At 33.4% G+C, this 15,374-nt stretch overlaps 3 protein-coding genes across 3 annotated transcripts; 2 read left to right on the top strand and 1 right to left on the bottom strand.

Moving 5' to 3' along the window:
- Window positions 1–2,493: 2,493 nt before the first annotated feature.
- Window positions 2,494–6,860, top strand: LOTGIDRAFT_180041 (hypothetical protein; the record flags this gene model as incomplete). Its single annotated transcript, XM_009046868.1, has 3 exons — window positions 2,494–2,637; window positions 5,581–5,725; window positions 6,589–6,860. 3 exons carry the CDS (start codon window positions 2,494–2,496, stop codon window positions 6,858–6,860), a joined length of 561 nt encoding a protein of 186 aa, XP_009045116.1.
- A 1,499-nt stretch (window positions 6,861–8,359) lies between these two features.
- Window positions 8,360–11,535, bottom strand: LOTGIDRAFT_180040 (hypothetical protein; the record flags this gene model as incomplete). The annotated part of the gene is made up of 5 exons (XM_009046867.1): window positions 8,360–8,503; window positions 8,868–9,021; window positions 9,546–9,655; window positions 10,204–10,284; window positions 11,512–11,535. 5 exons carry the CDS (start codon window positions 11,533–11,535, stop codon window positions 8,360–8,362), a joined length of 513 nt encoding a protein of 170 aa, XP_009045115.1.
- Window positions 11,536–14,765: 3,230 nt separating this feature from the next.
- LOTGIDRAFT_69964 (hypothetical protein) lies at window positions 14,766–15,023 on the top strand (the record flags this gene model as incomplete). Its single annotated transcript, XM_009046866.1, has 1 exon — window positions 14,766–15,023. A coding segment is annotated over one exon (258 nt), but the record flags the coding sequence as incomplete, so codon positions are not given.
- Between the last annotated feature and the right edge of the window lie 351 nt (window positions 15,024–15,374).

Genomic DNA, 15,374 nt, shown 5'->3' with positions numbered 1-15,374 from the left:
TATAATATGCGTCTGTAAATGCAGCGATTTGATTGTATTCAACATTGAAAAGATGCAATCGTGAACTAACAATATATGTGCGTCTGTAAATGCGGCAATTGAAATCATTAGTATCTTTTCTTATATCACGCGTACTATTCAGTCAAATCGAAGCATGTACAATATCGAGTGATACAAGAATATATTCTCAAGATAATAAACAGAGTGCTAAACATTTTCACAATGTCAAGCCTTGACTAAAATATAGTCTGGTATCAAAATAGTTTGTAAATGAAGCGATTTTATTGGATTGTACGTTAGTTAATACAGCCAATCAGAGGCCTCGGCAGAAAGTATGTGAACGCAAGCCTTTTGCCGGGGGCTTTGATTGGCTGTATTCGCTGGCAAACAATCCAATCAAATAGGTGCATTCAGTGATTCAAAAATAATAGTGGCTATTATAGTCAGACATAAGTACGAAGTTCGTAATAGCTTGACAATATAAAGATGACTGTGTTATAGCTTGACATTGTGAAGATGACAAAATAAACGAATAAATGTTTGTTATTTTAAGCTGTTATATTCAATGTATTAAAGTGGGAGTGTATGTTAGCTTCATTAAAAAAGGAAATATGAATTTCAATAGCAAATAATAATTATATTGATTTACTAAAATTTTGAACTTCATTACTGTTCGAAAATCCTGTCTATTTCTGAGATTTAATTTATCATAACATTCAGTTTTAATATCCTTTTAGACTAAAATAAAATTATTTCAAAATATACTCAGTGAATTGGTGTATATATACGCCTACAAACTTCGTATGATGTGTCGTTTTTTTTAATACTGCAATAGCGTTTCTAATACTGCGTTCAGACGACAAAAGTTAGGCCAGCTTAACTATCAACTGTTCTTCGAGCCTGGTTTTTTTCAGTCGTCTGAACGCAACCGGTTAAACTTAAGCTGCCTTAACTTGCACCTACTTCGAGGGTAGCTTAAAACCTGGCCTGGGAAGTTAAACCAGCTTAGTTTTGCCGTCTCAACGCTTCTGGCTAACATTCAGTCAGATTGTCATGTCTGCAGGTACGTGTCGTCTAAACAAATTCCTGCCATTATTATCTATGTCATAATGCGCATGCGTAATGGTATTATGACCTCTGATATTCCGAGGTTAATGGCAAGGCTGGCCTAACTTTTAAGTCCGTCTGAACGCGCATCAAAAAACAGTAAACCCGGCTCGAAAAACGGTTTATAGTTAAGCTGCCTTTACTTTTGTCGTAACATGTTAATTGAAAAGCTCATAAATGGTGCTTGGTGCCCACAGTTTAAATTTTTGTGGTCAGAATGTTTGGACTCGAGACATTTTCAGATCTGGAATATTTTATTAACGCTATAAGAAACTTTTTTGCCCTTCCTGACGTCATAAATTGGACTCGTTTTGTCTCAAACGGACTACCCATAAATGGTTTTTACACGGAAATACCACACACGAACGTAGTTTACAACCATTTCAGACCACATTTAAAGGTTTAGAAATGGCTTTAAATGTGATTTGAGGCCTTTGGAGAAACATGTATCCTTTCTAAAAATTCGAAGAAGTGGTTGTGAACTACGTTCGTGTGTGCTATTTCTATGTAAGAACCATACGCAGTTTCGTTAGACAGTCTACCGTGAAAGTTCCACTAGTGCTTTGATTCAACTTCACGGAAACAGCAGAGGATGACAGAGTGGTTTTTATCTGAAATTACAGAAACCTTAAACGAGAACCAGGAAATTGAAAAATAGCCTACAGGTTCAGACACTGCAACAATTCTCCAATATACCATTACGGTATTTCATATCTATCTCATGATTTGATTTCATGTTCATTATTAGTGAAGGTATATGTATGTCTACCTTTGAAATCTAATCTTAAAGCTCATAGAAGTTATTACCATTTACCTGTATCACTTTTAAGAATGAAATCTGACATCAGGTTGTCAAAATAGTGCGTGATCAAAATAAAGACTAGTAATATCGGTCTTAATACGGAAAGGGTAAAATGTCTATAAAGTTCACTTACAGTGATTTTATCCCAGTTTCAATGTGATTATAGAAGAACTGAGCGTCGCATTTAGTTTTGAAAAGTATTACGGGTAGCATCTGCAGTTTAGTGATTAATTCAATATTTTGACAACTATATCCCTTTGTACGTTAATCGTGACATCGTGTGACGTTTTCATCAATGGTAATTTTAGCATATAATTGGTCGATGATCATCGATCTTCAATTTATGCTGAATTCGTTTTCAAATATTAAAGAATTGTAAATTTTGAAAGTGTTTAGAGACGTCGAAGCTCGCGTAACATCGAATCTATTCCGATCGAAAATTTCAACTGCGACCAACTTATAAATGCAAAACTTGAAATCTCATTAACAACTTAAGCTAATTGGACTCGATTATTTTTTATAGAGTCAAAGCATTAATCTTTCAAGACAAGGTGTGCGAGGCTACATATTGAAATTGTGGTAAAATGAAGGAATCGTTTGATGTTGGTACCACAGCACCAAGACGCCCAATAGAATACTTATATATGCTTTATTTCATAACACATATACCCATAACAATTATTCTGGATACCCAACCGGTTTTACCACGATGGATATTTCCAAAACCAGTAAGTATCGGTGTTAGTAATTTGCTTGATATTTGTGTATGAGCATTTGAGTCATAATAGTTTAATAAACAACACATTTTTCAAGAGTTTGCATTGTCAACATTTTTCTTCACATGGTTCTTACATAAAAAAAAATAACACACACGAACATAATTCCAGCCATTTTGAATCACTACCTCGATTTAAATAGTCGAATCTAAAATAATTTTTTAAAAGTTTTGATATTTCATCCAAAGCCTTAAATTCACACTTAAAGTTTTAGAAATGGCTTTAAATGTGAATTGAAGGCTTTGTTGAAATAGTGTAGTCTATTTACTGACTTATTGACAATATACACCTAATAAGAAATCACATGACTCATTTTGTCTTCGTCAATTTACACATCAAACCTTTAACCAGTGTGGCTGAGAAACTCTCCAAAACGAGCGTTGCTTTATTTTCACCATATTTTAGGTGTCTATAAATAGTTATCTTATCGTACGATTAGGTCACTAGAATATTATAATGAATTTGGTAATAATTAACTACTGTTAGCAATTAATTAATCTATTCTATAGTTCCTTGGTCTAAATCACACAAAAACGTGTTGGTTTTAGTATGTCCTTGGCAAGATAGGTGAAAATGTCACAAATTGGTGGAATAAAATCAAATTTCACACATATTTCGTCATAATTTTTGTTTTTAAAAATTCATTCTTATATTTATTTTTTACTTATTGAAACTTCTGGACTGTCGTCTTTTAAGTGAGGGACGTGTTCACTCGTCAGAACACCTGAAACCATTCCATAATTGGGGTTTTAAACTTGATATTTCATTTTTCATTATCTTTATATCTCATATTTATTGATTTTAGCGATTGAGTGGGGTGAATGCGTGGGAGGCTGGTGACAAAACTATTTTCGTCAGCAATACCAGATAGTTTTGGAATTGGTATTTAACAGTATAATACCGACACGTTTAATTTGTATGTTTAACAATAATGAGAGGATTTCTGAATTTTATCTTCCTTATATATTTTGCGTTTCATATACCTTGTACTTTCTTTTATAACAGTCAGGGAATTTTACCTGAAAAGATATTTCCAAAATATGTAAGTAGTTAACAATGTATCTAATTGACAGTAGTACATCCAAACTATACGTATGGTTCTTACATAGAAATAAAACACATGAATGTAGTTCGAAACCATTTTGAATCTCTTCCTCGACTAAATAAATCGAATTTTTCAAACCGCTATAATATTTCAACAAAGGCTTCAAATGAGATATTGTTGCATTAATTTAAGTAAGTGGAGGAAGTGGTTCAAGATGGTTGTGAACTTAGTTCGTATGTGTTATTTCCATGTAAGAACCACAATGTAAAGTTTCTTATGGAGCTCATCTTAGACTTTCGACACGTGTTTCGGATTCAACATCTTCATCGAAATATCATAAAACTCCATTCAATTCAATTCAATTCGAAATATCAACTACAAAACCATACTTCTAACAGTCTTTGATTAATTTTAAAGTTGAAATGTCAAACATTTATAAGATCCACATTTTGAAACATAAATTTAGGCCTACAAAGGAGAACTTTCAGTCCAAAGTTTGGATCAGTTTCAATAGCAAATTTCTTGGTAGTAAATGCTTTTATTTCAAATGTCAAATCATCAAACCTTATATTTCTATGGACTCGAATACAGGTAGGCCTATTTTAAAAGAAAAATGACGTAGGCCTATATTTGAAAGTATAATTTGAATATTTGTCAAAAAAGAGAAAAATATTTATTCTGAGCTCATTGTGGTAGGGGAGTATTTTTTATTGGACATAATTATTGAATAAAAGGGATTTGGAGTCTTCAATCTAGCTATCATTCAGCAATAAACTTTCTCTGCTCCTTTTCACCTATCAACGTCACTATTCAGAGTTAAAAATTCTCTTGCAATCCAACGAAAGTTTAACTTGTCTGCTTGTGATATGAAAATCGTCAATGTATTGATAGGCCTTTCTTGATTTGAAATGGAGGTGGAAATAGCTTTTAAAAGCGAATACGACTTTTGTTGTCTGTGTTTGTTTTTTTTACAAGTAGTGTCCCTTGATTATCAAGTTTTCTGCAGTGGAGGTATTTTTGGTACGATATCACCTGATTAATGATACTATTTTTAGGACAAAATGGATCACGCGTTGTAAACAAACTTCGAAGTTTTCTTTTACAAGTTTATTTCTTTTTTTTAAAATGGCTCGAATATTAGATGTTGTCTTCTTTTTTTATTTTCTATCTCACATTCCCATTACCTTGTTATTTGACATGCAAGGTTTATTTCCAGAATGGATGTTTCCAAAGCCGGTCAGTGATTCTTTTTTGTTCATCGCCGTCGCTTTCTCATCTCCGCTTTCGTTCGGCATCGTATTAGCTTTAGGCTGTCATCGATTCAAGCGGCAAGCTAGATTTATGTTTTTCCGAGAAATCGCTGACCCTATGATTAGGCTCTGACAACAGATAAGATAATTTGCATGAATTGCCACTTTTTGGGAGAGGGCCTAAGAGAAATTTATCCATTTTCATGGGGGACGTACAGTACCTGAGTGGAAACTCTCAGTTTTTTATTTATTTACAGAAGAAATATTAAAAGAAACGAATGTTGAGATTTGCATCCTACTCTTCTACACTAATGAAGAACAGCAGTGCCAATCATGCAGTGTGAAATGAGGGAAATTTTGCCAGGATAGGGGCATATTTGCCTTCTCTTTTCATGAGGAAAGGATATTTAGCACATAGGTCTCATCCCAAAGACTACAAAATTTTTGCTTGTCATCCCCTCTAACCTGCACCACTGACACAGGGAAACTGGGTTGAAAAATCCCAAACGACATATGCTGGGATTGAACCCTGTATCTCTAGGGCAGCGAGCAAGTGTCTTAACTCATGTGTTAATAAAAATATCAATTTTTCTATTGTAGTGTGTAGATTTGTTAAAATGGTATACTAAAGTTACACCTGATCCATTAATGGGTGATCCTAAACCATGGTTTATAGCTTTCTGTTTCTGTGAAATAACTATACAGTTACCATGTTTCTTTATTGGGGTTTATGTATTCTATAAAGGTAAGTCTTTCATTTTGTCCTATGGAGTTGGATTAGTAAATCCCAGTTCTAGAATTTAGAAAGAGACAGGTTCTCCATCTGTTTGACCAATCATACCTCAGTCTCAGAATTTTAATAGTGTTCATAGCTCACTGTCCAAATTTGAGCCTTCATATCCTTGTGTGTCCAGAATTGTCCCCGTTTGAAAGTTTAAAAAGACGAGTGGTCTATTCTTGAGACTGTCATATAGAAAAGACATATATCGTGGGTAACTGCTGGAAAACTCGCTTAATAGTACAGTTTACGAGGTTTTTCTTTTTCATCCACAGAAAAAGGAACATTGAACCTTGTATAATGTAATATTTTACAAGGTTTTAAATCTGACTGTTTTTATACGTGTTATTTATTTAGTGGTTTTGGGGTTATTTACAATCAAGCTAAGAATAAGAGGTTTTGATCACAAGATCCGCACTTTTACGAGCTTTTGAACGGTACCAAAATGTCAAAATGACCAAATATGGCATATATGAGGTTTTAAGCGGTCACCCACGATATAGAAATAGGAAGTTAAATTAAAAAATGAGATATTTTTGAAGCAATTGTCCCTCTATTTAAGCCAGTGATATTTGGATATTTCAACTTTATTTCCCTTTATTAATGATAAACAAAGAGAGACTGGCATGAAAATGACTATAAACCACGGCTATTGAATATGCTATAGGATTTCCATGTTAAATTACTCTCAACATTTGGAAAATGTGCCCTGACAAAATTTTCCTTATTAAACACTGCATAGCTTTGCCAAACTTTGGAAGATGCAAAGTTGCAAAAAGTATTACCTACAACAACATGAAATTTCATTTTCATTTCACATGTCTTTTCAGGTGTCGAGAAAAACAAATGGTGCCGAATTCCTTTAATGTTATATGGTTGTCATACAGCCACTACCGTATGGTCTATTGCTTTTGAAATTTTGTTTGCTGATTTTAGTACTTACAATAATCCAGGACCAGAAACAATGTCTGACCGCTTAGTATTACTAGCTATTTATAGTCCTTATTTATTAATACCATTTTTATTAGTATTTGATACAGTATTTAGTAAAATTTACCAACCTAATAATAGTATAGCTAATAACAAGTCCAAAGTCCAGTGATGTGAAAATTGGATTTTTATTTCTTTTAACTGTCATTTGTTGTTCAATATTTGTTAGGGATACAGGTCTTTATTTCTTTAAGTGGCCATTTTGGGCCAAAAGAGTTCAAACAAAAATGCCTCCTTGTATCAGTCTATTAGCATGATGTCACAATGTAAAAAAAGATCCATCTGTTCCTTAAGCAGAGAAATTTACAAATTTTGGTACCTTCATGCATATATGTCTAAATTTGATTTCACCGATGACCAGAACTTGGTTTTATAATTTAATTCATCTTTTTATCTTAAATTTGCCAAACTTTTCGTCACCATTTTATTTCTTTAATACCTTTCAAATGATTACTTTAAATACATCTGCTTTTATGTTTGTTGTGCCATAAACAGGTCTACAGTCACTTACTAAATGATAATATTTTAATGTATTTAGCTTTAACTTAACATTACCTCTTCTATAATATTGATATTGTGATGTTACAGGTTGATTAAAAATGTGCCTTTTTGTTGTTACATTTAATAAGTTACTTTCAAATTAAACAACAACAAATACAGTTGGTGGCATGCAGTGTGCAGTGAGGGAAATTTTGCAACGACAGCAGCTTAAGACAATTATTAATTGTCACAGGTTAATTAACCATCCAAGCTGCTGGACACCTTTTCATATATTGATTCAAACACATTTGCAAGAAAACCTCTTGAATTCTTGATTTTGAGCTCCATAATAATGTTTAATGCAATGAGATTCTCCAGCCAGGTTGTGTATGCTCATGCCTATAGATCACCTGATGTCACTCAAGGATTGAGTTCATCAACTATTCATCTTGATATTGAGACCACATAGAGAAATATCCGAAGGTCTTATAATTTAATCTTTATGAATATACATTCTTAGGAATAAATAAAATATAATTCATATTAAAATCATAATCAACAAAAATATTACTTAAAGTGATTGTAAAGAGGTTTTCGAAAAAATTTTGGTGTATCTGCGAAAAATGATAGCATCAATTGTACCATTCCAATTTTCCATCAGACGTCTGAAGTTCCCACAATTCCCAAAAAAAACTTGTATCACATACGGCCCTTTGTGCTTAAAGGCGTCATCAAACACTTAGTTTTAGTGGAATTGCAAGAACCACAGACGTCTCATTGAAAATTGGAATAGTGTAAATTGATGATATCCACGTCCCCAATACACATAAAAAACCTCTTTACAATCCTTTAAACAAATTTTACAAGACCTATTCTTTCAGCTTATTCCATGGTAAAGTCAACTTATTTCCCATGATTACTTTTTAATTCATTTTGAATTTCTAAGTGAAACATTTAATGGAGAATAACCCATTAAGATTTTCAAAGAACAGTCAAATTGGCAGAAAATTTTACCTAACAGCAATATTATTACCCTTAGCCATTTTCTTCAACAAAAGCAACAAAATGGATGACAGTTGAAGTTATTTTACAAAATTGTCTTTATACAGCTTATGAAATTATAAACTAGTGCTAAGATTTTTGACCACCAGTTTGTGAAAGGTGTTTCACTATATCAACCCAGTCCCAACCTCTAGGCCGATCTTTCTCCGATCCAAATTTATCCATGATTCTTCTTTTCTGAGCCTTGGTTAACTGTTCTTTTTTCTCTTTTTTCTTTCCTACATCTTGTGAATAAATAGTATCTGTTTTCTCAATCTGTATGGAAAGACAATGGATCATGAACAAACAAAAGAAACATTTAAGATGGGTCGCTTATTTTCATTTATTTATATAAATTCGATTATTGGACGGCTAATACTTCGGAAGTAGAGGTGTTCTATCTGAGATATCTCTAACCTAGTTATGAGATTTTTGCCCAAAAAACTTGCTTTTGGGGCTACGAGGAGGGACGGCTGCCCCATATGCTCCCCCCCTTTGACGATGCCCCCCCTTTGACCCCGCCCTCCCTTTGGCTACGCCACTGATGGGGATAACCTAATCTAGACGTTGACAAAAAGGCACTAAAACTAAAACCTACCTGTGTAACTTGAGGAGTGTCTGGTTGATCTGATATTAATGTGTCTAGATTATCTTTTATAGAATCAAATAAACTATATGTCATACATGACCCTAACAAATCTTCTACTTGTTGTTGAACATGCTCTATTATTTTTTCTTTTACACTTTCAAGTCTACAAAAAATAAACTGAAAATAACTCATATTTTCAAAATAACAAAGAAGTACAAAAAAAATTCATATTAAAAGACCATCATCTAGAAAATGTAAATAATAATTCAGAATTTTTTTAAATCAAAAAAGCAAATTTAAAATACCAGTCGATTTCCACACCTGCAAGATGATTTCAAACTATTTACATTTGAATAAATTTGGAAAGACTAATCCAATACTAAGCATCACCACACATCATAATAATATTCCATTAAAGTCTTTATGATTAATAAGAAGCAACAAATAAGATATCTATTAGAGATTCAGTATTAGGGGCTGAAGCTAACACTGGACCAACTCTTAAAACTGGCCATAGCATCATAATTTGTCTTTCACCTTGAGGAGGCTTCGAACCGGGGTACCTTATCACCTAGCAGACGACAATCCGACTGAGCTATTTCATTGTCACAAAAAGACAGTGTTCCACTACATCGTTAGAGTTAAGTTTTGACGTTCACACAGTTCTAATAAGTTTAAAGAACTTACATGTGTTTATTATAAAATAAGTCTAGATTGATCTCAGGTGAGGATTCAGGATAATTTTCTCCCCATTTTATTTCTACTATAACTGATTTATTATCACCATCTTCACCATACTAAAAAACAAGACAGTATATATTATAATATATTACATTACCTCCCTTTAACCAGTTGTTTACCCTAATGATTAATGAACCCTGCTATTCTGGAAATCAATTTGTGACATTTGACAGATATGGTAGGCTAAATTGTTGCTCAACTGGAATCTCTATTTCACCTATCTGTATCACTTTTTAGATTTAAAATTTCATGTGTAGTTCTCTTGCAATGCAATGAAAATACAAAATAGACCATGGTATGCCCTTAAAAACATTCTCACACATCATGATTATCAGTGTATCATCCACGTCAGAATATCAATAAACACGCTGTAGTTGCTATTTGTCTAGCCTGTGTTGAATTGCAGTTTGCAGGAGAACCTGACATTAGATTTCAATTCTGACAAGTGATACAGATAGCATTAATTGAGCTTCATCAGTTAGTGAATCAACTCTTTTAACAACTATATAATTGGAGGATGAATCACGTTGATCACTTGCCAATCTAACTTCTGGTACACCCTTGAAAGCATTAATCAATCTCCCAAAGGTTTGATAATACTTACTTTATATTGATAGGTAGTTGAATCTATCTTCTTAAAATTCTCATCACCATCATAAATAGATTCTAATACTTCAATTTCTTCCTGTAAAATACATTTATTACCATATTTAGATATTCAGTATTTCTGTTCAGTTGAATCTCATTTTTAAAATATCTAACTGCATTCATTGAAATTTTGTTTAAAATCTCTATCACAAAAAGCATGTGGTGATCTAAGTATTAGCTTTAGCAGTTGATAGAGCTTAATTCAGCCATCAATATGACTTTAAAAAATCAAATCAGTCAGTCTACTAAATATGTATTGGTGTAAGGGTGTATCACAGAGCAATAGATAAGTCTATTGATTATGTGAAAATTAGTTAGTCATTAGTATGATTTTAGTTGAAAAGATACACTGCATGTTATATAATATACTGTATATAGCCATGGCACCAGCCCTGAAATAAGTATTCCCTGAAATCTAACTTAGAAATAGATTAATTTATTGATAGAACATGATACATTTATATTAAGAAATCTATGCTCCTAGGATGAATGGACATTGTTCAATGGTTCAAGTCTACCGTGAAAGAGGAAATTGCTAAGATTTTGATTTCTTTTGTAAGCTACAACCAAACGTTTTGTGTATACATGGGGAAATTTGTTCTGAAGTTCCGAGTAATGGCGTTTGACTATTATGGAGGCTTTGGTAGCTGTAGAATCAAATGTCGTTATAAAGGGTATTATCTGGTTATCATGTTGAATGTTGAGATGGAAGGGACAACAGTCTAAGATACTATACATCTGAATGAGAGAATGCCAACTTTGCAACTTGCCAGTGATAAGTCATCGGTATCTTTGAATTGTTTTGGAATCAGATATCTGATTTTCATTCTGAAAAGTACTAGAGACTACTGAGCTCTATCTGTATTTCTAGTATTTGAACACTGAGTGTAAATGAAATAAAATACCCTAAATTCCAGGCTTATGTTGTAATGTTATCTGTAATGTGTTGTGTTGGTAACGGGTATCAAATCATATAATTATGTGCCTAGTAGACCAGTCGCTGGGGTTGGAAGGGTTTAATATCAAGCTTTAACAATGTAATGTAGGCTATGTTGAAATCAAATCCAGCAAAGTTACTGATTAATCACATTCAGTGTTGATTCAAACAATACACAAGCAGTCTTAGTTTATTTTTAGGTAGTTTACTTTGAAATGAAGCCAATATATGTACAGTTTATAAAGTTTCCAATAATATTTATCCTCCACAAAAATGGAGTGATCATTCCTATCTGCTTGACTATGGTATAGTTCAGAAAAAGATTACCTGTTGAAGCTCAGTACAACTCATTTTACTAATCTATATGTATATCTAGACTGACATCATTTTCTTCTGATCACTAATTTACCTCATCTCTCCATTATTCCTGTAGTCAAATTTCAAAATATTATTTTAAGTGTTATAAATGATTGGGATAAATTATGAGTCGCCTTCCACATTTCCCGATTTAAAAAAATTGCCTTAAACTTGTTTCTTTTTGTACGGTATCAAAATACAGGTTATAATAATATAACCCAATTCATTAATTTAGCTAATTAATGTGTGAGAGCCAAAACAGGATACAAATTTGATCTGGCCATACAATATCTCCACAGGGTTTCTCAATGTGATGATACATTTAGATGGGCAAAGATGACAAAATTATGTTGTCTGTGTTCATCAGCTCAATCCAGATAATCAGAGAAAACCAGAAAGCTGAAGCCCCAGACACCAATGACGTAATGGAAAAGGCTTGGCCAGCACAGTTGAGTTGTTGTTTGTTGTTGCAGACCTGAACATCCAACAGCGAACAGGCAAAGAAGACATTCTCCCTCTCAGTAAAGAATGAATGGCCTACTCAATTTAGGCTTAAACAAATAGAATTCATAATAGTCTACTCGAACTAGTTTTAAACCTATTTTTGTCCAACTACATAAAATACAAATATTTTATCTGACATAATACATGAAAAGCGAAGAAAAAAGGTGGAACTGGAATCTCACATGTGTTTACATTTTTTCTCGGATAACCAGAGTTCTATAATTTACCGTTAATAAATTTTGTGCCTTGACAACAACGACTATAAAACTGACCAAAAGTAACTCTTCATAAAAGATTTATCTAAGGGAGATTAATGCGTATGACTGTTCACAAAGTCAGACAACAAAATTAACATCAAACAAGTTTTGATACAAAGCTACTGACAAAACAAGTTATCCAATACACTAACAAGATTTTGTCCATGAACTTGTGGTTTCAAAGGTGCCTTAATCGAGTATGCTGTCACTTCCGAGCAACTTATCCCGGTTTTGTTCCAGAAGGTGGACTGCAGTCATCGTATCACGAATACGGGTTTTGACATGGTTTTATTAACGGAAGTTTGAACTCGATGGTCTGCAATCTGCTGTTATCTTGTAAAACACAATCTAAATTGCATTATGTTTCTGAAATTATTACGTTGAATTTTGAAATTGTCTCCCTTCAATCTGGTCTAAATTTATTTCATATTACCTACCTCCCCATAACTTTCAGGAAGTCGTCTCATTTTTGTCTTGCCACCCTGTCTCGTTTTTATTGTGAAATTCTTCTAAAACATTTGCTCCAGTCCTTTTATCTTGTTTTGGCAAAACTAAACCGCAAGATGTTTTATAGGGGAATAGTCCGCATTTTTCGGGGATTGATTTGAGTCTTTATTGTGCGTTAATAGTCTTAAGAAGTACTAAAACGCACGAAAATCGCATAATCCCTTCAAATATACCTCAAACCAAAAATTTCACTGTCTATTCCTATATATGTGTTTTCTATATATGGCATAGCCTAGTCTCACTAAAATTTGAGTCGAATTTTTTACTTTAAAACGTGAATAATTATGGATACACATGGATTTGAAGGCTTATATTTCGACGATGAAAGCTGTGAACACTATTACTGATTATGTAAAAAATCCTGTTTCTGAAACTAAGGTATGATCGAACGGATAGTGAAGGCGCTCCTTTTAGTTAAAACTTTCAGATAAGTTAGGATGCACACTATTCGAGATTTTGGTGTATAGTTTTCATAACTTTGAGCAAAAAAAATAAATTCCGACTGATGAAAATCAGGCTTAAAGTTAAAGTTAGTCTTCAACTCAATCATTCCAACTGCAATTTTCTTTTTGGCCAGACATAAATATTGTTATGAAATTTGTCTTATGCATTTGTTATGGTTTCGTCAGAAAGTTGATTTTCTTTTAAGTATGCAATTGATCATTTAAAAACTTCATCCAGAGTCCGTTTCCATAATAGACTTCCTTCATTTATTTCATCTTGAAGGGTACTCCACTGGAGTTGCTTGCCTACTACATTTATTATGTTCCCGACTTTGACTATATTTACAGGGTGTGGAACCACGAAACACATTTATGTTCTGAGTAACATGATTTTACCATCCAAATATAATTCCAAGATTTCAAAATACGAGATAATAATCTTCTTAATACTTTACAGAACTGGGATGAAATTGTTTATTGCAGCGTTAGAGGATAAGAATATGAATCAGTTAATTCTTTAGCAGTGAGAATATCAAAAAAATATGTAATATATTAGCCTATTGTATTTTATGATAATCTGGAAGTTTCATATTGGGTATGTAACCAATAGAATTCCAATTCCAAGCCTACATGACGCATCAAAACTTGACTCATCAACATAGAATTTAATGATTCTCGCACTGAGTAGAGATTTGGTAAACAAATACCGAATGAATGTGCTCATGTTAAGAAATAAGTGGGGTTAACCGCAAGTATAAATAGAGAATCACATAATTTGGTAACTAATCTATGTTGAAAGCTGTATGTTGAAAGCTACATTATATATTGAGTTAAGGTAAATTACATTAGTTTTACATTAAACGGTCTGGTAAAGTGTGAAAAATCTTGGCGGGAGATTACACGTGCTATAAGCAATAACGTACGATACAGGTAAGTTATTTCGCGCCAAATATCTCAACAGCCGATAAAATATTCAACTATTTCTGACATTTATAGTAATTCAGTTCTGTTGTGGTAGTCAGACGGCTACTTCAATTCGAGGCTGTGTGATATTTAAACGCGAAGAGTAAAGATAACGGTTTTCTATAAACATCTTTTTCTCATTTTCTTCTGCAGACGCAAGAAATACTTGAGAGAAGCAGACGTTATTACTCACTCGTTGCAGGAAACGAAATTATTCCGATAAACAGTCAAAATGGTGTTTGAGCATCTCGTTCCTACAAAGCGATCGGAATGGAGCTTCTTCGAACGACAGAGGACAATTTTCAGTTCCATGCATAAGGAAATGGAAAAGGAATGGAAAGATTTTGACATGGAATTGGAGAAAATTCGCAAGGATATGTTTAAATTAACTCCAGCCATTGAATCTGGTGGCCTCGGAGCAGGTGCCTTAGATTTTCCAAAAATGGGATCAGGAATGGATTTAATGAAGTCGGACTTTATGAAATCTGATTTTGGTGATTTGGGTAATTTTGGTGCTTCCGGTATGGACTCTCTGCTTAAGATTGATCAACCATTCGTCACAGATCTTGATGGCAACAAGAAACTTTCCATTAGATTTGATGTCAGCCAATTTAAACCGGAAGAGATCTCTGTGAGGACCATGGACAATAAACTGATGATCCAAGCCAAACATACAGAAGAATCCCCTGGTCGCAAGGTTTACCGTGAATTCAGCAAACAATACATTCTTCCTAACAAAATCGACCCCGTTAAGTTAGAATCAATCCTATCTCAAGATGGTGTTCTCAGTATTCAAGCTCCAGCTCCTGCCGAAGTTGAAGCACCAAAGGAAAGAATCCTACCCATTCAAAGGTTGTAAGCTGATCACCAACTTCCAATGAACTTTTGTCATTTGTGTGTTAACGATTGAAAATTCCGTGCCAGTGCTGATGAGAACGAGAAATGTATGTTTTGGTGCCAATTTGCCGTGACGTTGAATCTTTTGAATAAGCTAACCTTTATTGTGAAGTGATCCGTATGGTGCAATGGAGAATGACTGTTTTTTTTCTAAGATTTTCCCTTTTTTTATTCCGATGAAATATTATAGTATAGTAAGCATAAGCCTACAGTGTTTTTTTTTTTGCAGAACAGTCGTTTTATCGCTTCTAAAAACCTTTCC

This window comes from Lottia gigantea (assembly GCF_000327385.1).
Source record: "Lottia gigantea unplaced genomic scaffold LOTGIsca_108, whole genome shotgun sequence".
Classification (NCBI taxonomy): domain Eukaryota; kingdom Metazoa; phylum Mollusca; class Gastropoda; family Lottiidae; genus Lottia; species Lottia gigantea.
Note: the sequence above shows the minus strand (reverse complement) of the source record. Positions and strands in the feature narration are given on the sequence as shown.